The sequence below is a fragment of the Paroedura picta genome, chromosome 4 (assembly GCF_049243985.1).
Source record: "Paroedura picta isolate Pp20150507F chromosome 4, Ppicta_v3.0, whole genome shotgun sequence".
NCBI lineage: Eukaryota > Metazoa > Chordata > Lepidosauria > Squamata > Gekkonidae > Paroedura > Paroedura picta.
The window spans coordinates 59,531,724-59,545,315 of NC_135372.1; the positions used below are offsets into that span (position 1 = coordinate 59,531,724).

The 13,592-nt window shown below is 43.2% G+C and overlaps 1 protein-coding gene and 1 long non-coding RNA gene across 5 annotated transcripts in view; one reads left to right on the plus strand and one right to left on the minus strand.

Annotated features, from left to right (window-relative positions):
- TGFBR3 (transforming growth factor beta receptor 3) overlaps positions 1–13,592 on the plus strand; it is a 167,339-nt gene that overhangs the window by 55,656 nt on the left and 98,091 nt on the right. For all 4 annotated transcript variants that reach the window (XM_077333035.1, XM_077333036.1, XM_077333032.1 and 1 more), the window contains exon 3: positions 8,704–8,888. In XM_077333035.1, the coding sequence (XP_077189150.1) occupies positions 8,704–8,888 (185 nt within the window). The remainder of the gene's footprint in view (positions 1–8,703; positions 8,889–13,592) is intronic.
- On the minus strand, positions 113–4,661 carry LOC143836797 (uncharacterized). The gene is made up of 3 exons (XR_013230745.1): positions 4,594–4,661; positions 2,736–2,799; positions 113–425 (listed from the first exon to the last, which is right to left on the minus strand). It is a non-coding gene; the product is annotated as an uncharacterized LOC143836797 (long non-coding RNA).

Below are 13,592 nucleotides of genomic sequence, written 5' to 3' on the forward strand. Positions count from 1 at the left end.
AACCCACCACGAGCCTTTGGGGAGTGGTGGGCAATAAATTGAACAAACAAACAAACAGTATACCAGCAGAGAGAAAAGTTAGACTGTCTTTATTATGACCCATATAACTACATGTCCTGTAGGGTGGGAAGGTTGATTTCAAAAACAATTGATATGGCTGCAGCCTGAGAAGACAGGTGGTAGCTGAATTTCTGATCTAGCTAGATGTGGGTGGAGACAGAGTACTATGCAGGGAAAGCTGTAGGGTTGTACCATTCTGGGCATCATTCACATAATTTAAGAAATATGGAAAAATAACCTTTCAAGTCAGATTCCTTTTGGTTTTCAGAATTAAGTATAACATCCTGACCATCTTGGTCTTCTCTTTCTGGATAAGGAACGGTGGCATCTGCAGTCCAATATCACCAGCCACTTGGGGATCCTGTCTGTAAATAAAAACATGATCATTTAACTTTTTGTCTGCAGCTGCATTTATCTAGCTGCTTCTGTCTAGTACTCTTTAAAACCACAATAAGAGCTAACTAAAAGTCCATCTCAGTGTGCAAGTCGGGCAGACAGGTTTGCATTTTGAAACTAGAGAAGGTGTGCCATTAATTTTAAAAGATTTCATCCTGATGTGAAGTCGTATTTGTTATGTTGCAATAGTACTGCTAAAAAGAGCTCTAGCGTATAAGGGTGTCTTTTAAATTGATACATATCACTACATATCACCAACTTGGTGTAGTGGTTAGGAGTACAGACTTCTAGTCTGGCAAGCTGGGTTTGATTCCCTCATCCTCCACAAGCAGCCAACTGGGTGACCTTGGGCTCGCCACAGCATTGATAAAGCTGTTCTGATCAAGTAGTAATATCAGAGATCTCTCAGCCTCACCCGCCTCACAGAGTATCTGTTGTGGGGAGAGGAAAGGGAAGGCGAATGTAAGCCACTTCGTGACTCCTTCCGGTAGAGAAAAGCAGCATCTAATAACCAACTCCTCCTCCTTCTGATTGTCCTTCTAGTTCAACAATTCTGTCAAATATGACTTTTCAGAAACAGGATGATTTGAAGGCAAGGTTATTCAAACAGCTTTTGGTTTTAAACTGCTTTTTAAAATCCCCAAATACTCATAATTCAAACAGAATAAAACCCCCAGTATAAGAAATTAGCTTAGTCTTTAGTGGCAACACTAGCCTATGGGAAACCAGGCAGGTGGTTTGCAGAAAAATGGGTTTGTTCCTCCCCCCTCCCTCGCAAGGCTGAATTCATCTGTCATATTTCTAGCCCCTATAACTTTGGAAATTTTCTTTAAAGTTCACAGTTCCTGTCAATGCCTGTTGCTCAAGCAATCTCAGATACCCCAAAAATGTCTCACTAAGAGCATCTACCACCCTGCTCTACCACCAGACTAGAAAAGCCAAAATAAATTGTACACTAGAGCCAGTTGTCAAAATAAACCACACACTTGTTCAGTTTGCATGCGTGGTCCTAGCTGCGGAATCTAGTGACTTGCGTTGTCTTGGGCACAGGATATTTATTAATATTTAAACACAATCCTGTCAGGAGCTCCAGGGACAGGTCAGGCTAAAGTATGTGTAGGTAAATACACAGTAAGATTCTTTTGGAAGAGAGAGGATTGAGACAAGAACACAGAGGAGTTTTGTATTTGGAGTGACTCCAAGAAAGGCCTATTAAGACTGTGGGGACTAAGGGGTCCCTTCATTGTGAGGCCCATTGTCAGTATGTTGCTTGTGACTCCGGTCACTTGCCTCTGGGCTCATTTATATGTCCATTATCAACCGCTCTTCCTGGACACTCATCACCATTTAGTGCACATTTTCACAGTTAAGGTTTGGAGAGGGACAGCTTTTCAGCATGAATTGCAGTCAGTACTAGCCAGATCCCAAGTGGATAATATACTGGGCAAATGGTAATTTGTATCTTTTCAAAAAATGACAGCACAAATATCCCTGTTGCCCCTGAAGCCTGCTGTTTCCAACTTTGTTTTCTTTTTGAAAGAAAGCTCCGGAGTCTTACAGGCACACCCTGTGGCACTGCAGCATCTTCTTCTGTGAAGTCCTTCTAATAAATCTTTGTTTTCCTCCTAAAAGCAATGGATCCCACCGGGGCAATCTTTAGACTTTGGGAGAATCCAGTAAGACATAGTTAAGGCACTCTGGAGGTTGCAGTACAGATTTGTGAAATTTGTTTGACTTGGTCATGCCTTTTTTGTAGACAGCCCTGCAGAAATCTCTGTGGAAATGGCACATACTGTATTGGCCATTATTAGGATAAAATTCACTGTAGTTACAGCTTGGCCTCCAGGTTATATAATACCCCCTCCTCTTACCACATCTCCTTAGCTTTATTGCAGCGCAACACACGTTAATCATTACAAGCTGGGTGATATGGGAAATCAGGATGCTAAAATTATATGCAATAGCTTCCAGATGTCATTTTCAGAACTATGTGTTTCTACTAAATACAGAGTTGGGGAGGGGCGGGGTATGTGGAGGAGGAATGCTCTGTTTTCTGATGGAAAAAAATTATGCTCTAACAGCAGCCATCTTGGATTGCTGCACATTGTATAGGATTGTGTGACACACGCATACAGCACCTTCATGAACAAGAGAACAAATTGGGGCAATGTAGCAGGATGCATTTTCCAAATCTCTTTCTCTATCTGGGGACGGTGGAGTTTGGAGAGGAACTCGCAGCTTTAGAGGAAGGATTCTATGGCATTCTTGAGTTTACTCACCTGGAAGTTGGCACCTCTGCTTCTCCCCTTTCTTTCCTATGGAGTCATGGCACTCTGTTATGTCCTGTGATCAGAATTAAGGTAGAAAATTGTGCTGGGCATTGGTTGGATCAAGGGAGGAAGCTGAAAATGGTTAAGGAAGTCTATTCACCAAAGCTTTTCTTAACAGCCCCATGTGATCATGATGTTAGTAGGCTTATAATGAATATATACTTCTGCAATTCATCTTCATTGGGCTTTTGGATGGTTGACTGAAAAGTGGACTGTGGGCAAGTTACGGCATGTCTATAATGACAGCTGAGCTTTAAACATTTTTTCAGTGTAGCTAAAGGAAATCATGTCCATCAAATCGAGACTGAGGGCTGTACAGGCACAAGTGGCTGTTAGTATAAGTCAGCCTTTCTCAATTTTTTTACCATTGAGAAACACCAGAGACATTCTTCAGACTTCAAAACCTCCCAGAAGTGGCACGATTGCACAGAATATGGTTGGGAAGCCAGGCCCATCATTGGCCATTTTGGGAAGTGGAGGGAGAGGCAGGTCGATATGACCATATATGGTCATATCATCCAATCAGTGTATGTGTGTATATGTATGTGCGTGTGCCTTCCAAATATAGTTGTTGCAAGTTGTGTAAGGTGGCCAAAGGCGGGGCAGACCCGCATTTGGGGGCACTTGCCCCACATCCTGTGATGTTTTTCAGATGTCCCGCGGCGTTCTCCAATTTTTTTAAAAAAAATTATTTAAATTTTTTTGCAGTGCACTGCGCGGCAGCCCAGGAGGCAGGCAGGGCTCACAAGGCCCCTGCGCAGGCTCCCGGGCTCCGGGGCGGGGCTTGCATGGCTCCACCATTCCCACCGGGGCCCACTGCTCTGCTGCCACCTGCTCATGCCTTCCGACATGGATCCGTCTGCTGGGCTCTTCCCGGGCCGCTGCTGCCACCACTGCCCTTCTTGACTTGAGGCCAGTCGGGGAGGGAAGGAGGGCCTGTCTGCCGCCGCCACACTGCTCTGCTCTCCCGCCCTTCTGAGGCCAGTCAGGGAGGGGGGGAGGGGGGCTGTGTATAGATGTACATGCATAGACCTGTGAGAATGTATTAGGCCATCAATAACTTGAAGATCATCTATTAGCCCACACAAGGTATCAGACATAGTATCATCCAAACCACAGATTTGTGCTAACAGAAGGCTGGGTTACACTGATGTTCAGTGTTGTTATCATTAATAATTTATTTGGATTTATTGGCCACCCCTATCTGAGGGTAGGCTTGGAGCGGCTAACATCAATAAAAACATATACAAAATAAATATATAAAACATTTACAAACAATGGTTTAAAAGCTAAGAACCCTATTGAGTGCTGTGACTCTGCCTGCATGGGTCAGAGTAGTTCTGGCATTGATGTTATATCCAGTTTTCAGGTAGAAGGGGAGGGGGGGCTTTCTGATTTTGTATTGTGTTTGTGTTGGCCTCAGCCATATACCTGGTGCCATCTTGCAGGCCCTTCAGAATTTTGCCATCTCCGATAGAGCCTGGCTCTCAGCTGAAAACTCATTTTCCTGAACTTCCTGGCATCTTGTCTTTCTCCTTGATTAGGAGCTACATTCCAGTAGTTATTTGCCATTTGGCATCACCCAGCAGCGCTTCTCACAAATGAAATAGTCAATGTTCCATAAGCTTTGTCAACAAGGGTATCCAGCAGCAATACTCTGAACAAATATGCTTGTGGATAAATGAGTGCGCAGATTGGAAAGAGAAACAAGTGACTGAGGTGGTAAAGCATGCTAAATTTGGAATGAGCCAGGGTTTCTCTACCTCCTTATTCCTATAATATCTTTTCTTAGACATTGTTTTCTTACCATATTGTGTGGCCTTTCTCCATCTCCTGAGGCCTTATGGTTTGCAACCTTCCCATACCTGACAGCTCTCTTGCAAAAGAACATTGTTGTCTTTTCCTGGTTTTTGTGTCAGGAGGAAAATGTGTTTGCTGAACAACAGCCTGTTGCTACAGGAACAAAACTTGGTACTCAGCCAACAACCAACTGCACTTTAGCAGGTTATTTTAAAGCCATATTTTCCTAATTCTTCTCTGAGGCCATGAGGACCATGTCCTTCTTTCTTAGAAAAGATAACACATATACTTCTAGCCCATAGAACAACTCTGGACATTGACCATAAGCTGGGCAAGGTAGTCTTAGTCATTATAATGTAATGTTTGCTTAGAGAAATATGTGACCCTTTCATTATACTTTTTTAGAAGCTCTGCATTTGATGCTGTGGCATGCATGCACACTGAACTTCGTGTAGTGGCTCAAATACCTAATGTTGGAGCAGGGAACAGATTTCCTTATGTCTTGTTTCTGTAAAGAATGAATGATCATTCATTTACATGGCCATGATGGGGGAATCTCTCTTCCTATTTCCATAGTTCCACTGTAAAGTTGTTGCTTTGCAAACTGCGCTGTGGCGAGAACTTCTGTATTTGACTTAACTAAAAGCTAGATTCAAATGAGTAGCCGCGTTGGTCTGAAGTAGCACAATAAAATCAGAGTCAAGTAACACCTTTAAGACCAACAAAGATTTATTCAAAGCTAAAAGCTAGTTGCCATGATGGGTGATAAGTAGAGAGGGAAGGCTTTTGGGATCCCTGCCTGCAAACGATAAACATTATCAGCAGAATTTGTTCTGATGGCATTAGGTTCCTAAATGCAGTGCTTTTTATTCATTTAGGAAAAAGTGAGACATCTATTCACTATTCGTTCAGACAAAGGAAAGAAATGCATTCAGAAAAATGGCTGGGATAAACATAAACCTGTTTCTGTACCCAGGCTGGCCCCATCCACTGAGAACCAATCCTGCCCCTTGCGGCTGTGAAGGCCCTTCCTCAGTTCTACTTCTCGGATGTTATAAAATGTTGGAACTGGCGTGCATATCTATGTGATGCATAGATATATATGCACACACATACATATACATGTAATGCATCATACAGATTGCATCAGAACCAGGTGCTGTTAGAGATGGAAGAGATAAGTGTTTGCCTGCCTCCTGAAACCCATCAATGTAGCAGCAAGACAAATCTGTGTGGAAAGAACACTCTGCAATTACCATTAATTGCAGAAAATGCTGAAAGCTCAGAGTTCCTCTTGAGAGGGTAGAGGAATGCATGATATCTTGATTGCCACACAAGAGGCCCTGGCTCCCGGATAGGGCACTCTCTTTCCCGGGGAATGAAACCATAAACTATTTAGATTTCAGACTGAGAATAGATCATGTCTCTTTGTGGATACAAATGACAAGATGAAGCTGGCTCCTTGCCCCATCTGCCAGGGAGAATAAAAATAGGTTGCTGTTTCTACAATCCTAGCTAGGACAATAAAATTTGGGGATGTGAACCTTGGTATAAATGTAGAAAGGTGCAATTCAGAACATGTGGGAATGCCAGGACAATGCCAGGACAAGTCAGGGAGACACTCTCCCAGCCTAAAGGGTAAAGGGTTAAAAAGCTTAATCTTGGGCCAGTCACAGTTCTCTCAGAGCTCTCTCAGCCTCACCTATTTCACAGGGTGTCGGTTTGGAGAGAGGAAGGGTGGGTGATTGTTAGCTGCTTCGAGATTCCGTTGTGTAGAAAAAATGGGGTCCAAAAAACAGCTGCTCTTAGCAATCTCTGTAGAAGGAGATAAACCAAGGGTCAGGGAACAGTTGAGGAACAGAATGAAGTTTGCCTTGACCAGCCCCTGTTTCAAAGTTCCCACTTGTGTCTGCTCCTCAGAATGAAATGTCAAGGTAAAACCAGTGATTTCTACAACTTAGTCCCATGTTTTGTTTCTTTTTCTTAGGTCTGTGGTACCTCTTTAATGTTTTGCTGTAGTTCTGCAGTCTTTACATGGTGCTCTTGTAAATAGAGATGTATGTTCGTAAACCAAGATCATTTTTTTCCTTCTAAAGATCTCTGAGTATATTGAAAGATCTCACCCAGGATGCCTGGCTGCTTTATCACAGATAGACCAGAAACACCTCACACACACACACATACACACACACACACACACACACACACACACACACACACACACACACAACTGAGCATGCTTGGACCAGGAGAACAGGATGGGAAGGATCATCAGAAGGGTTGACTGGAAAAGACCTGCCCTTAAATGAGACTCTTTCTTGCCCAGCCGACCTGCCTCACAGCGTTATTGTAAGATTAGATGGAAGATGGGGGAAGTCCACCATATTGCCCTAAACGTCTAGAACCCCACTTGTCTAGAAGAAGGGTGGGACAAATACGTGTAAAAGAGACATTTTCTGCTTTTAGCCTGTGTTCAACTACCGTGTGTTTCTTTCTGACTTAGTTTGTGTGGGGTAGGAGTTAAAACTGCAGTCGTTCTTCAGTGACCTCTGGAATAAAAAACATACAAAACCGCCAGGCTATCGCTGTGGGCTTTCGTGTAGACTTGGAGAAGCAGGACTGTTTTCCATAAACATCTGCCTTGCTCTAGCTTCCTGCAGATGTACTTCATATATAAACTCCTCCTCATGCTGCAGCTGTCAGACAATCTTGCTAGACAACCATGGCACTTGGATGCAGGCCAAGAGAGTGTGGAGCTATGTTGCTGAGATCACTAGAAAGGACCCACATTGTATTTGTAGCTAGGAGGCTGCTATCGGTTTAGGTCAGGGAAAGTCAAACTGTGGCCCTCCAGATGTCCATGGACTACAATTCCCAGAATTCTGGGAATTGTAGTCGATGGACATCTAGAGGGCTGCAGTTTGACTACCCCTGGTTTAGGTCACTGGGGTTGGACCCGATAATACAGGTAGAAAGACACATTTATTTGTTCAGTGACAAATGTCTACAATGTTGTGGCAGCTTACCCGACTGCTGTTTGCAGTACTGATCAATGCATGAACAATAACAATGTCAAAATAACATTAGTTTTGTTCCCCTCCCCATCTGGAATTAGAGGAACTGAAAGCACCCCAAATGCTCTTTGATTCTATGCTCTGTTCTCCACGTTCTTAAAAACAGTAATGATGAACTATTGCTTTGTGAGGCACAGAACACATAGAGATTTTTATTTTAACATGAATAGAGAATCCACCATTATAGCTTCCCAGATAAAGATCTGGAGATAGGAATATATTTGCTAGGCCCACCCAGTGAACCTCGGGTTCTGCTGAGTTTAGAACTTTGCTATTTTGATCCCAAGTCCAAAGTGGACCTGCTGAGGCTCACCATTTCTGAATAGCCAATGTGGCACAAACAGATTGGTGAAATGCTAGATAGCAAAAGGTAGCATGTTTTGGCATAATGTATTATGGAGGTGGAAGTCAGAAAAATGAGCTATAGCAATAATCCTATGTTGTTTCCTTGAAAGTATATTCCACTGAAATTGAGACAGCTTGGTGGTGTAGTTAAGAGTGGATGCCGCTAATCTGAAGAGGTTTGGTTCCCCACTCCTCCACGTGCAGCCAGCTAGGGGACCTTGGGCTAGTCACAATCCTATTAGAGCTGTTCTCAGAGCAGTTCTGTGAGAGCTCTCAATCCCCTCCTCCATACCTCACAGCGTGTCTGTTGTGGGGAAAAGAATAGGCCACTCTGAGATTCCTTTGGGTAGTGAAAAGCAGGGTATAAAACTCAATTTCTTCTTGATGAGATGGTCTTCTCATTAAACAAGCTTATTTAGGGGTACAAGTTGTAATGAAGACCATAAGATTTAAGTGAGGTCCCACTGCTTTCAAGAGGTGGAAAGAATACTTTATTTTATCCAGGCTGAACCTATTAATTATGCTTGTATTGGTTTATTATTATTATGTATTATTTTTATATTAAATCATATATATTATCATAACATCTTCAGCAGCTTGTCAGCAGACGATTTCAAACGGCCTCCGAAAGTTATTGGCCCAATTGAGCTTTGTAAAATTCCCCTCCCATTTATGCTTATCTGGCATTTATTCTGCAGGTCCTGTGTCCGTGAACGAGTGTGTGTTGTCGCCTGTCAACAGCTCCCACCCTGTTCAAGCCTTGCTGGAGAGCTTTACTGTCTTATCAGGCTGTGCAAGTCAAGGAACTGCTGGGTTACCACAGGAAGTTCATGTTCTCAATCTGCGAAGTCCTGAAGAAGGCATTGGCCACCATGAAAGAGAGGTAAAGGAGAAGTCCTACTGTTGCTTACAGAGTTGTTTGAACTTTGCAGGGTGGGGGTAAGCTTCAGGCAACTTTGCCTCCATAGCAGGGTAATGAGGGGTGTGCTAGAGGCCTTTGCTATCCAAAGGGGTTCTGGGATGCACTTCATGAAGGCACACTGCTTCTTATTAAACCAGGCTTTCTCTTGCAGCTTCACACCCATGCTACGTGACCCTGATGGGGCCAGCTCCTCTCACTGACAGATTGTTGGGGGGGGGGGGTTGTATGACTATTTGGCAGGGTTTGCTGGACTGGTTCTATCCGGGCAGCTCAGCTGGCTCTCTGCAAGATTAGCTGTTTGGTGGGCTGTGGGCAGGTCAGAGTTCTCCACACAGCCCGACGAATAGCTGATAATCAGAGAGGCTTGAAGAAGCCAGATCAGCTTGGGTTGTTGGTGTGTCGGGTGGTTCCCACACAGTTCTACAAACAGCTGATCTCCAGAGGAGTTTCATTCTGTGGATCAGCTATTTCGGGCAGCGATTTAGACACCCATATCAAAAGCTAAATAAATTTGACTTCTGTAATTCGGGTCATGAATTAAACTGGGGTTCATGGCTCAGATAAAAACTTGGAAAAAATACCTCAAATTAGTTTTGAATTTTGCCCAGTTGAATGCACCCCCCTAGTTCTGACTCCTGGGGAATAGGTATGTCAGGTAATCTGGGCCTAGAGACCCTAATCCTCTGTTCTGGGTTGGATTATCCTGCCTTACAGAGTTAAGCACTGACTACATGTTACATGGAAATGTGTATAACAACTTATATGTCTGTCTATCTCTTAAAGCCCCCTTCAAGGATCGCTGCCTTGTTGTGGCAAGGGGGCTTGCGTAGTTCAGTGAAGCTATGAGCTATACCATGCAGGGTCACCCAAGATGGACAGGTCATAGCTGAGAGCTCTGACAAAAGGTGATCCACTGGAGAAGGAAATGGCAAACCACTCCAGTATCTTTGCCATGAAAACTCTATGGACAGTTCCAATAGGCATAACAATATGATGCCGGAAGATGAGCCCCTCAGGTCGGAAGGTGTCCAATATGCTACTGGGGATGAGCAGACGGCTAGTACGAGTAGCGCCAGAATGAATGAAGCGACTGGGCCAAAGCCGAAAGGACGCTCAGTTGTGGAAGTAACTGGTGGCGAAAAGACAGTCCGATGCTGTAAAGATTTTTATTCCATAGGAACCTGGAACGTCAGATCCATGAATCAAGGCAAGCTGGACGTGGTCAAACAAGAAATGACAAGACTGAACATCGACATTTTAGGAATCAGTGAACTAAAATGGACAGGAATGGGTGAATTTAATTCAGATGACCATCAGGTATACTACTGTGGACAAGAATCTCGCAGAAGAAATGGAGTAGCCTTCATAATCAATAAGAGAGTAGGAAAAGCAGTCTTGGGATACAATCCCCAAAATGACAGAATGATCTCAGTTCGAATCCAAGGCAAACCATTCAACATCATAGTGATCCAGGTCTATGCCCCAACCACTGCTGCTGAAGAGGATGAAGTTGATCAGTTCTATGAAGCCCTACAACACCTTCTAGAAGCAACGCCAAAAAATGATGTGCTTATCATCATGGGGGATTGGAATGCTAAAGTAGGAAGCCAAAAGATAACCAGGATAACAGGCAAGTTTGGCCTTGGAGTACAAAATGAAGCAGGGCACAGGCTGGTAGAATTTTGTCAAGAGAATACAATGGTCATAGCAAACACTCTTTTCCAACAACCCAAGAGACGACTCTACACATGGATATCATCAGACGGTCAACACAGAAATCAGATTGACTATGTACTCTGCAGCCAAAGATGGAAAAGTTCTATCCAGTCAATAAAAACAAGACCAGGAGCTGATTGTGGTTCAGATCATGAGCTTCTTGTTGCAAAATTTAGGCTTAAATTGAAGAAAGTAGGGAAAAGCACTAGGCCACTCAGGTATGAACTAAATCATATCCCCGACGAATACACAGTAGAGGTGACAAATAGATTTAAGGAATTAGATCTGATAGAGTGCCTGAAGAACTATGGACGGAGGTTCGCAACATTGCACAAGAGGTAGCAACTAAAACCATCCCAAAGAAAAAGAAATGCAAGAAATCAAAATGGCTGTCTGAGGAAGCTTTACAAATAGCTAAGGAGAGAAGGGAAGTGAAAGGCAAGGGAGAAAGAGAAAGATACACCCAATTGAATGCAGAATTCCAGAGAAAAACTAGAAGAGATAAGAATGCCTTCTTAAAAGAACAGTGCAAACAAATAGAAGAAAACAATAGAATGGGGAGGACCAGAGATCTTTTCAAGAAAATTGGAGATATGAAGAGAACGTTTCATGCAAAGTTGGGTATGATAACGGACCAAAATGGTAGGTACCTCACAGAAGCAGAAGAGATTAAACAAAGGTGGCAAAATTATACAGAACAACTATACAAGAGCGAGCTTAACATCCCTGATGACCACAGTGGGGTAGTTACTGACCTGGAGCCAGACATCCTGGAATGTGAAGTCCAATGGGCCTTAGGAAGTCTGAGCAACAATAAAGCTAGTGGTGGTGACAGCATTCCAGTTGAACTATTCAAAATCTTAAAGGACGATGCAGTAAAAGTGCTACACTCAATATGCCAGCAAATTTGGAAAACTCAACAATGGCCACAGGATTGGAAAAGGTCAGTTTACATTCCAATCCCAAAGAAGGGCAATGCCAAAGAATGTTCAAACTACCGCACCATTGCACTAATTTCTCATGCTAGCAAAGTTATGCTCAAAATCCTACAAGCTAGGCTCCAGCAATATGTGGACCGAGAACTTCCAGAAGTACAGGCAGGATTTCGAAGAGTCAGAGGAACTAGAGATCAAATTGCCAACATACGCTGGATCATGGAGAAAGCTAGGGAGTACCAGAAGAACGTGTACTTCTGCTTCATTGACTATGCTAAAGCCTTTGATTGTGTGGAGCACAACAAATTGTGGCAAGTTCTTAAAGAGATGGGAATACCAGAGCATCTTATTTGTCTCTTGAGAAATTTATATGCAGATCAAGAAGCAACAGTGAGAACTGAACATGGAATCACTGACTGGTTCAAAATTGAGAAAGGAGTTCGGCAAGGCTGTATACTGTCGCCTTGCCTATTTAACTTGTATACAGAGCACATCATGAGAAATGCGGGATTAGAGGAGTCACAAATTGGGATCAAGATTGCAGGGAGAAATATCAACAACCTCAGATATGCAGATGATACCACTCTAATGGCAGAAAGTGAAGAGGAACTAAAGAGCCTGTTGATGCGGGTGAAGGAGGAGAGTGCAAAAGTTGGCTTGAAACTCAACATCAAGAAAACAAAGATCATGGCATCCGGCCCTCTCAATTCCTGGCAAATAGATGGGGAAGAAATGGAGATAGTGACAGATTTTATTTTCCTGGGCTCCAAGATCACTGCAAATGGGGACTGCAGCAAAGAAATTAAAAGACGCTTGCTCCTGGGGAGGAAAGCTATGGCAAATCTAGACAGCATCCTAAAAAGCAGAGACATCACCCTGCCAACAAAAGTGCGTTTAGTCAAGGCTATGGTCTTCCCAGTTGCAATGTATGGCTGCGAAAGTTGGACCATAAGGAAGGCCGAGCGTCAAAAAATTGAGGCTTTTGAACTCTGGTGCTGGAGAAGACTCTTGCGAGTCCCTTGGACTGCAAGGCGAACAAACCGGTCAGTCCTAGAGGAGATCAGCCCTGACTGCTCTTTAGAAGGCCAGATCCTGAAGATGAAACTCAAATACTTTGGCCACCTCATGAGAAGGAAGGACTCCCTGGAGAAGAGCCTAATGCTGGGAGAGATCGAGGGCAAAAGAAGAAGGGGACGACAGAGAATGAGGTGGATGGATGGAGTCACTGAAGCAGTAGGTGCAAACTTAAATGGACTCCGGGGAATGGTAGAGGACAGGAAGGCCTGGAGGATCATTGTCCATGGGGTCGCGATGGGTTGGACACGACTTCGCACATAACAACAACAACATCTCTTAAAGAGAAGCTTGTTTGGGAGTGAGGAGCAGAAAAAAAGCAGGGGAGATGAGCTTGCCATTTCTCCTCTGCAAGTCTCTTGTAACTTCCTTCTCTATAGACTTATACTCATACACTAACTCTGGTAGGCATGTGACACAATTCAGGAGTAAAAAGCAATTGGGACGGTAAAAATAATAAACAGGGAAAGAGTTACCCCCTGTATTCTAAATTCCAATCCCTTCCAAGGGTCTTTTACACACATTTCCATGTAGTATACAGTTAGTTTCTTAACTTGAATAGTCCAAATATCTTTGGCATTTATTTTATAGCTTTTCAGATTTTCAGAACAATCAGGTCATCTGTAATATGAGAGAACAAGGAACAGAATTCTAATTGGATGAAGACCATGCTTTCTGCAAAGCCTGCATAAAGAAAATATGTTGTAGATTATTCTCAATACTTTTGGAGATTTGCCATTGCTACTATAAAGAAATATATAAATTCATTTTTTTTGAGTTTTGGTGATGTGCCTTCAGTTCTTAACTGTTGTGGTATATAGTTTAGAAGCAAATGTTGCTGATTTCAGGAGTTCTTGAGCACTGTGTAAGTTACTTATTCAGATTTCACATTGTAGGACTTGAAACAGAACATTTCTTCTAGTTGCTATGAAAAGATGCA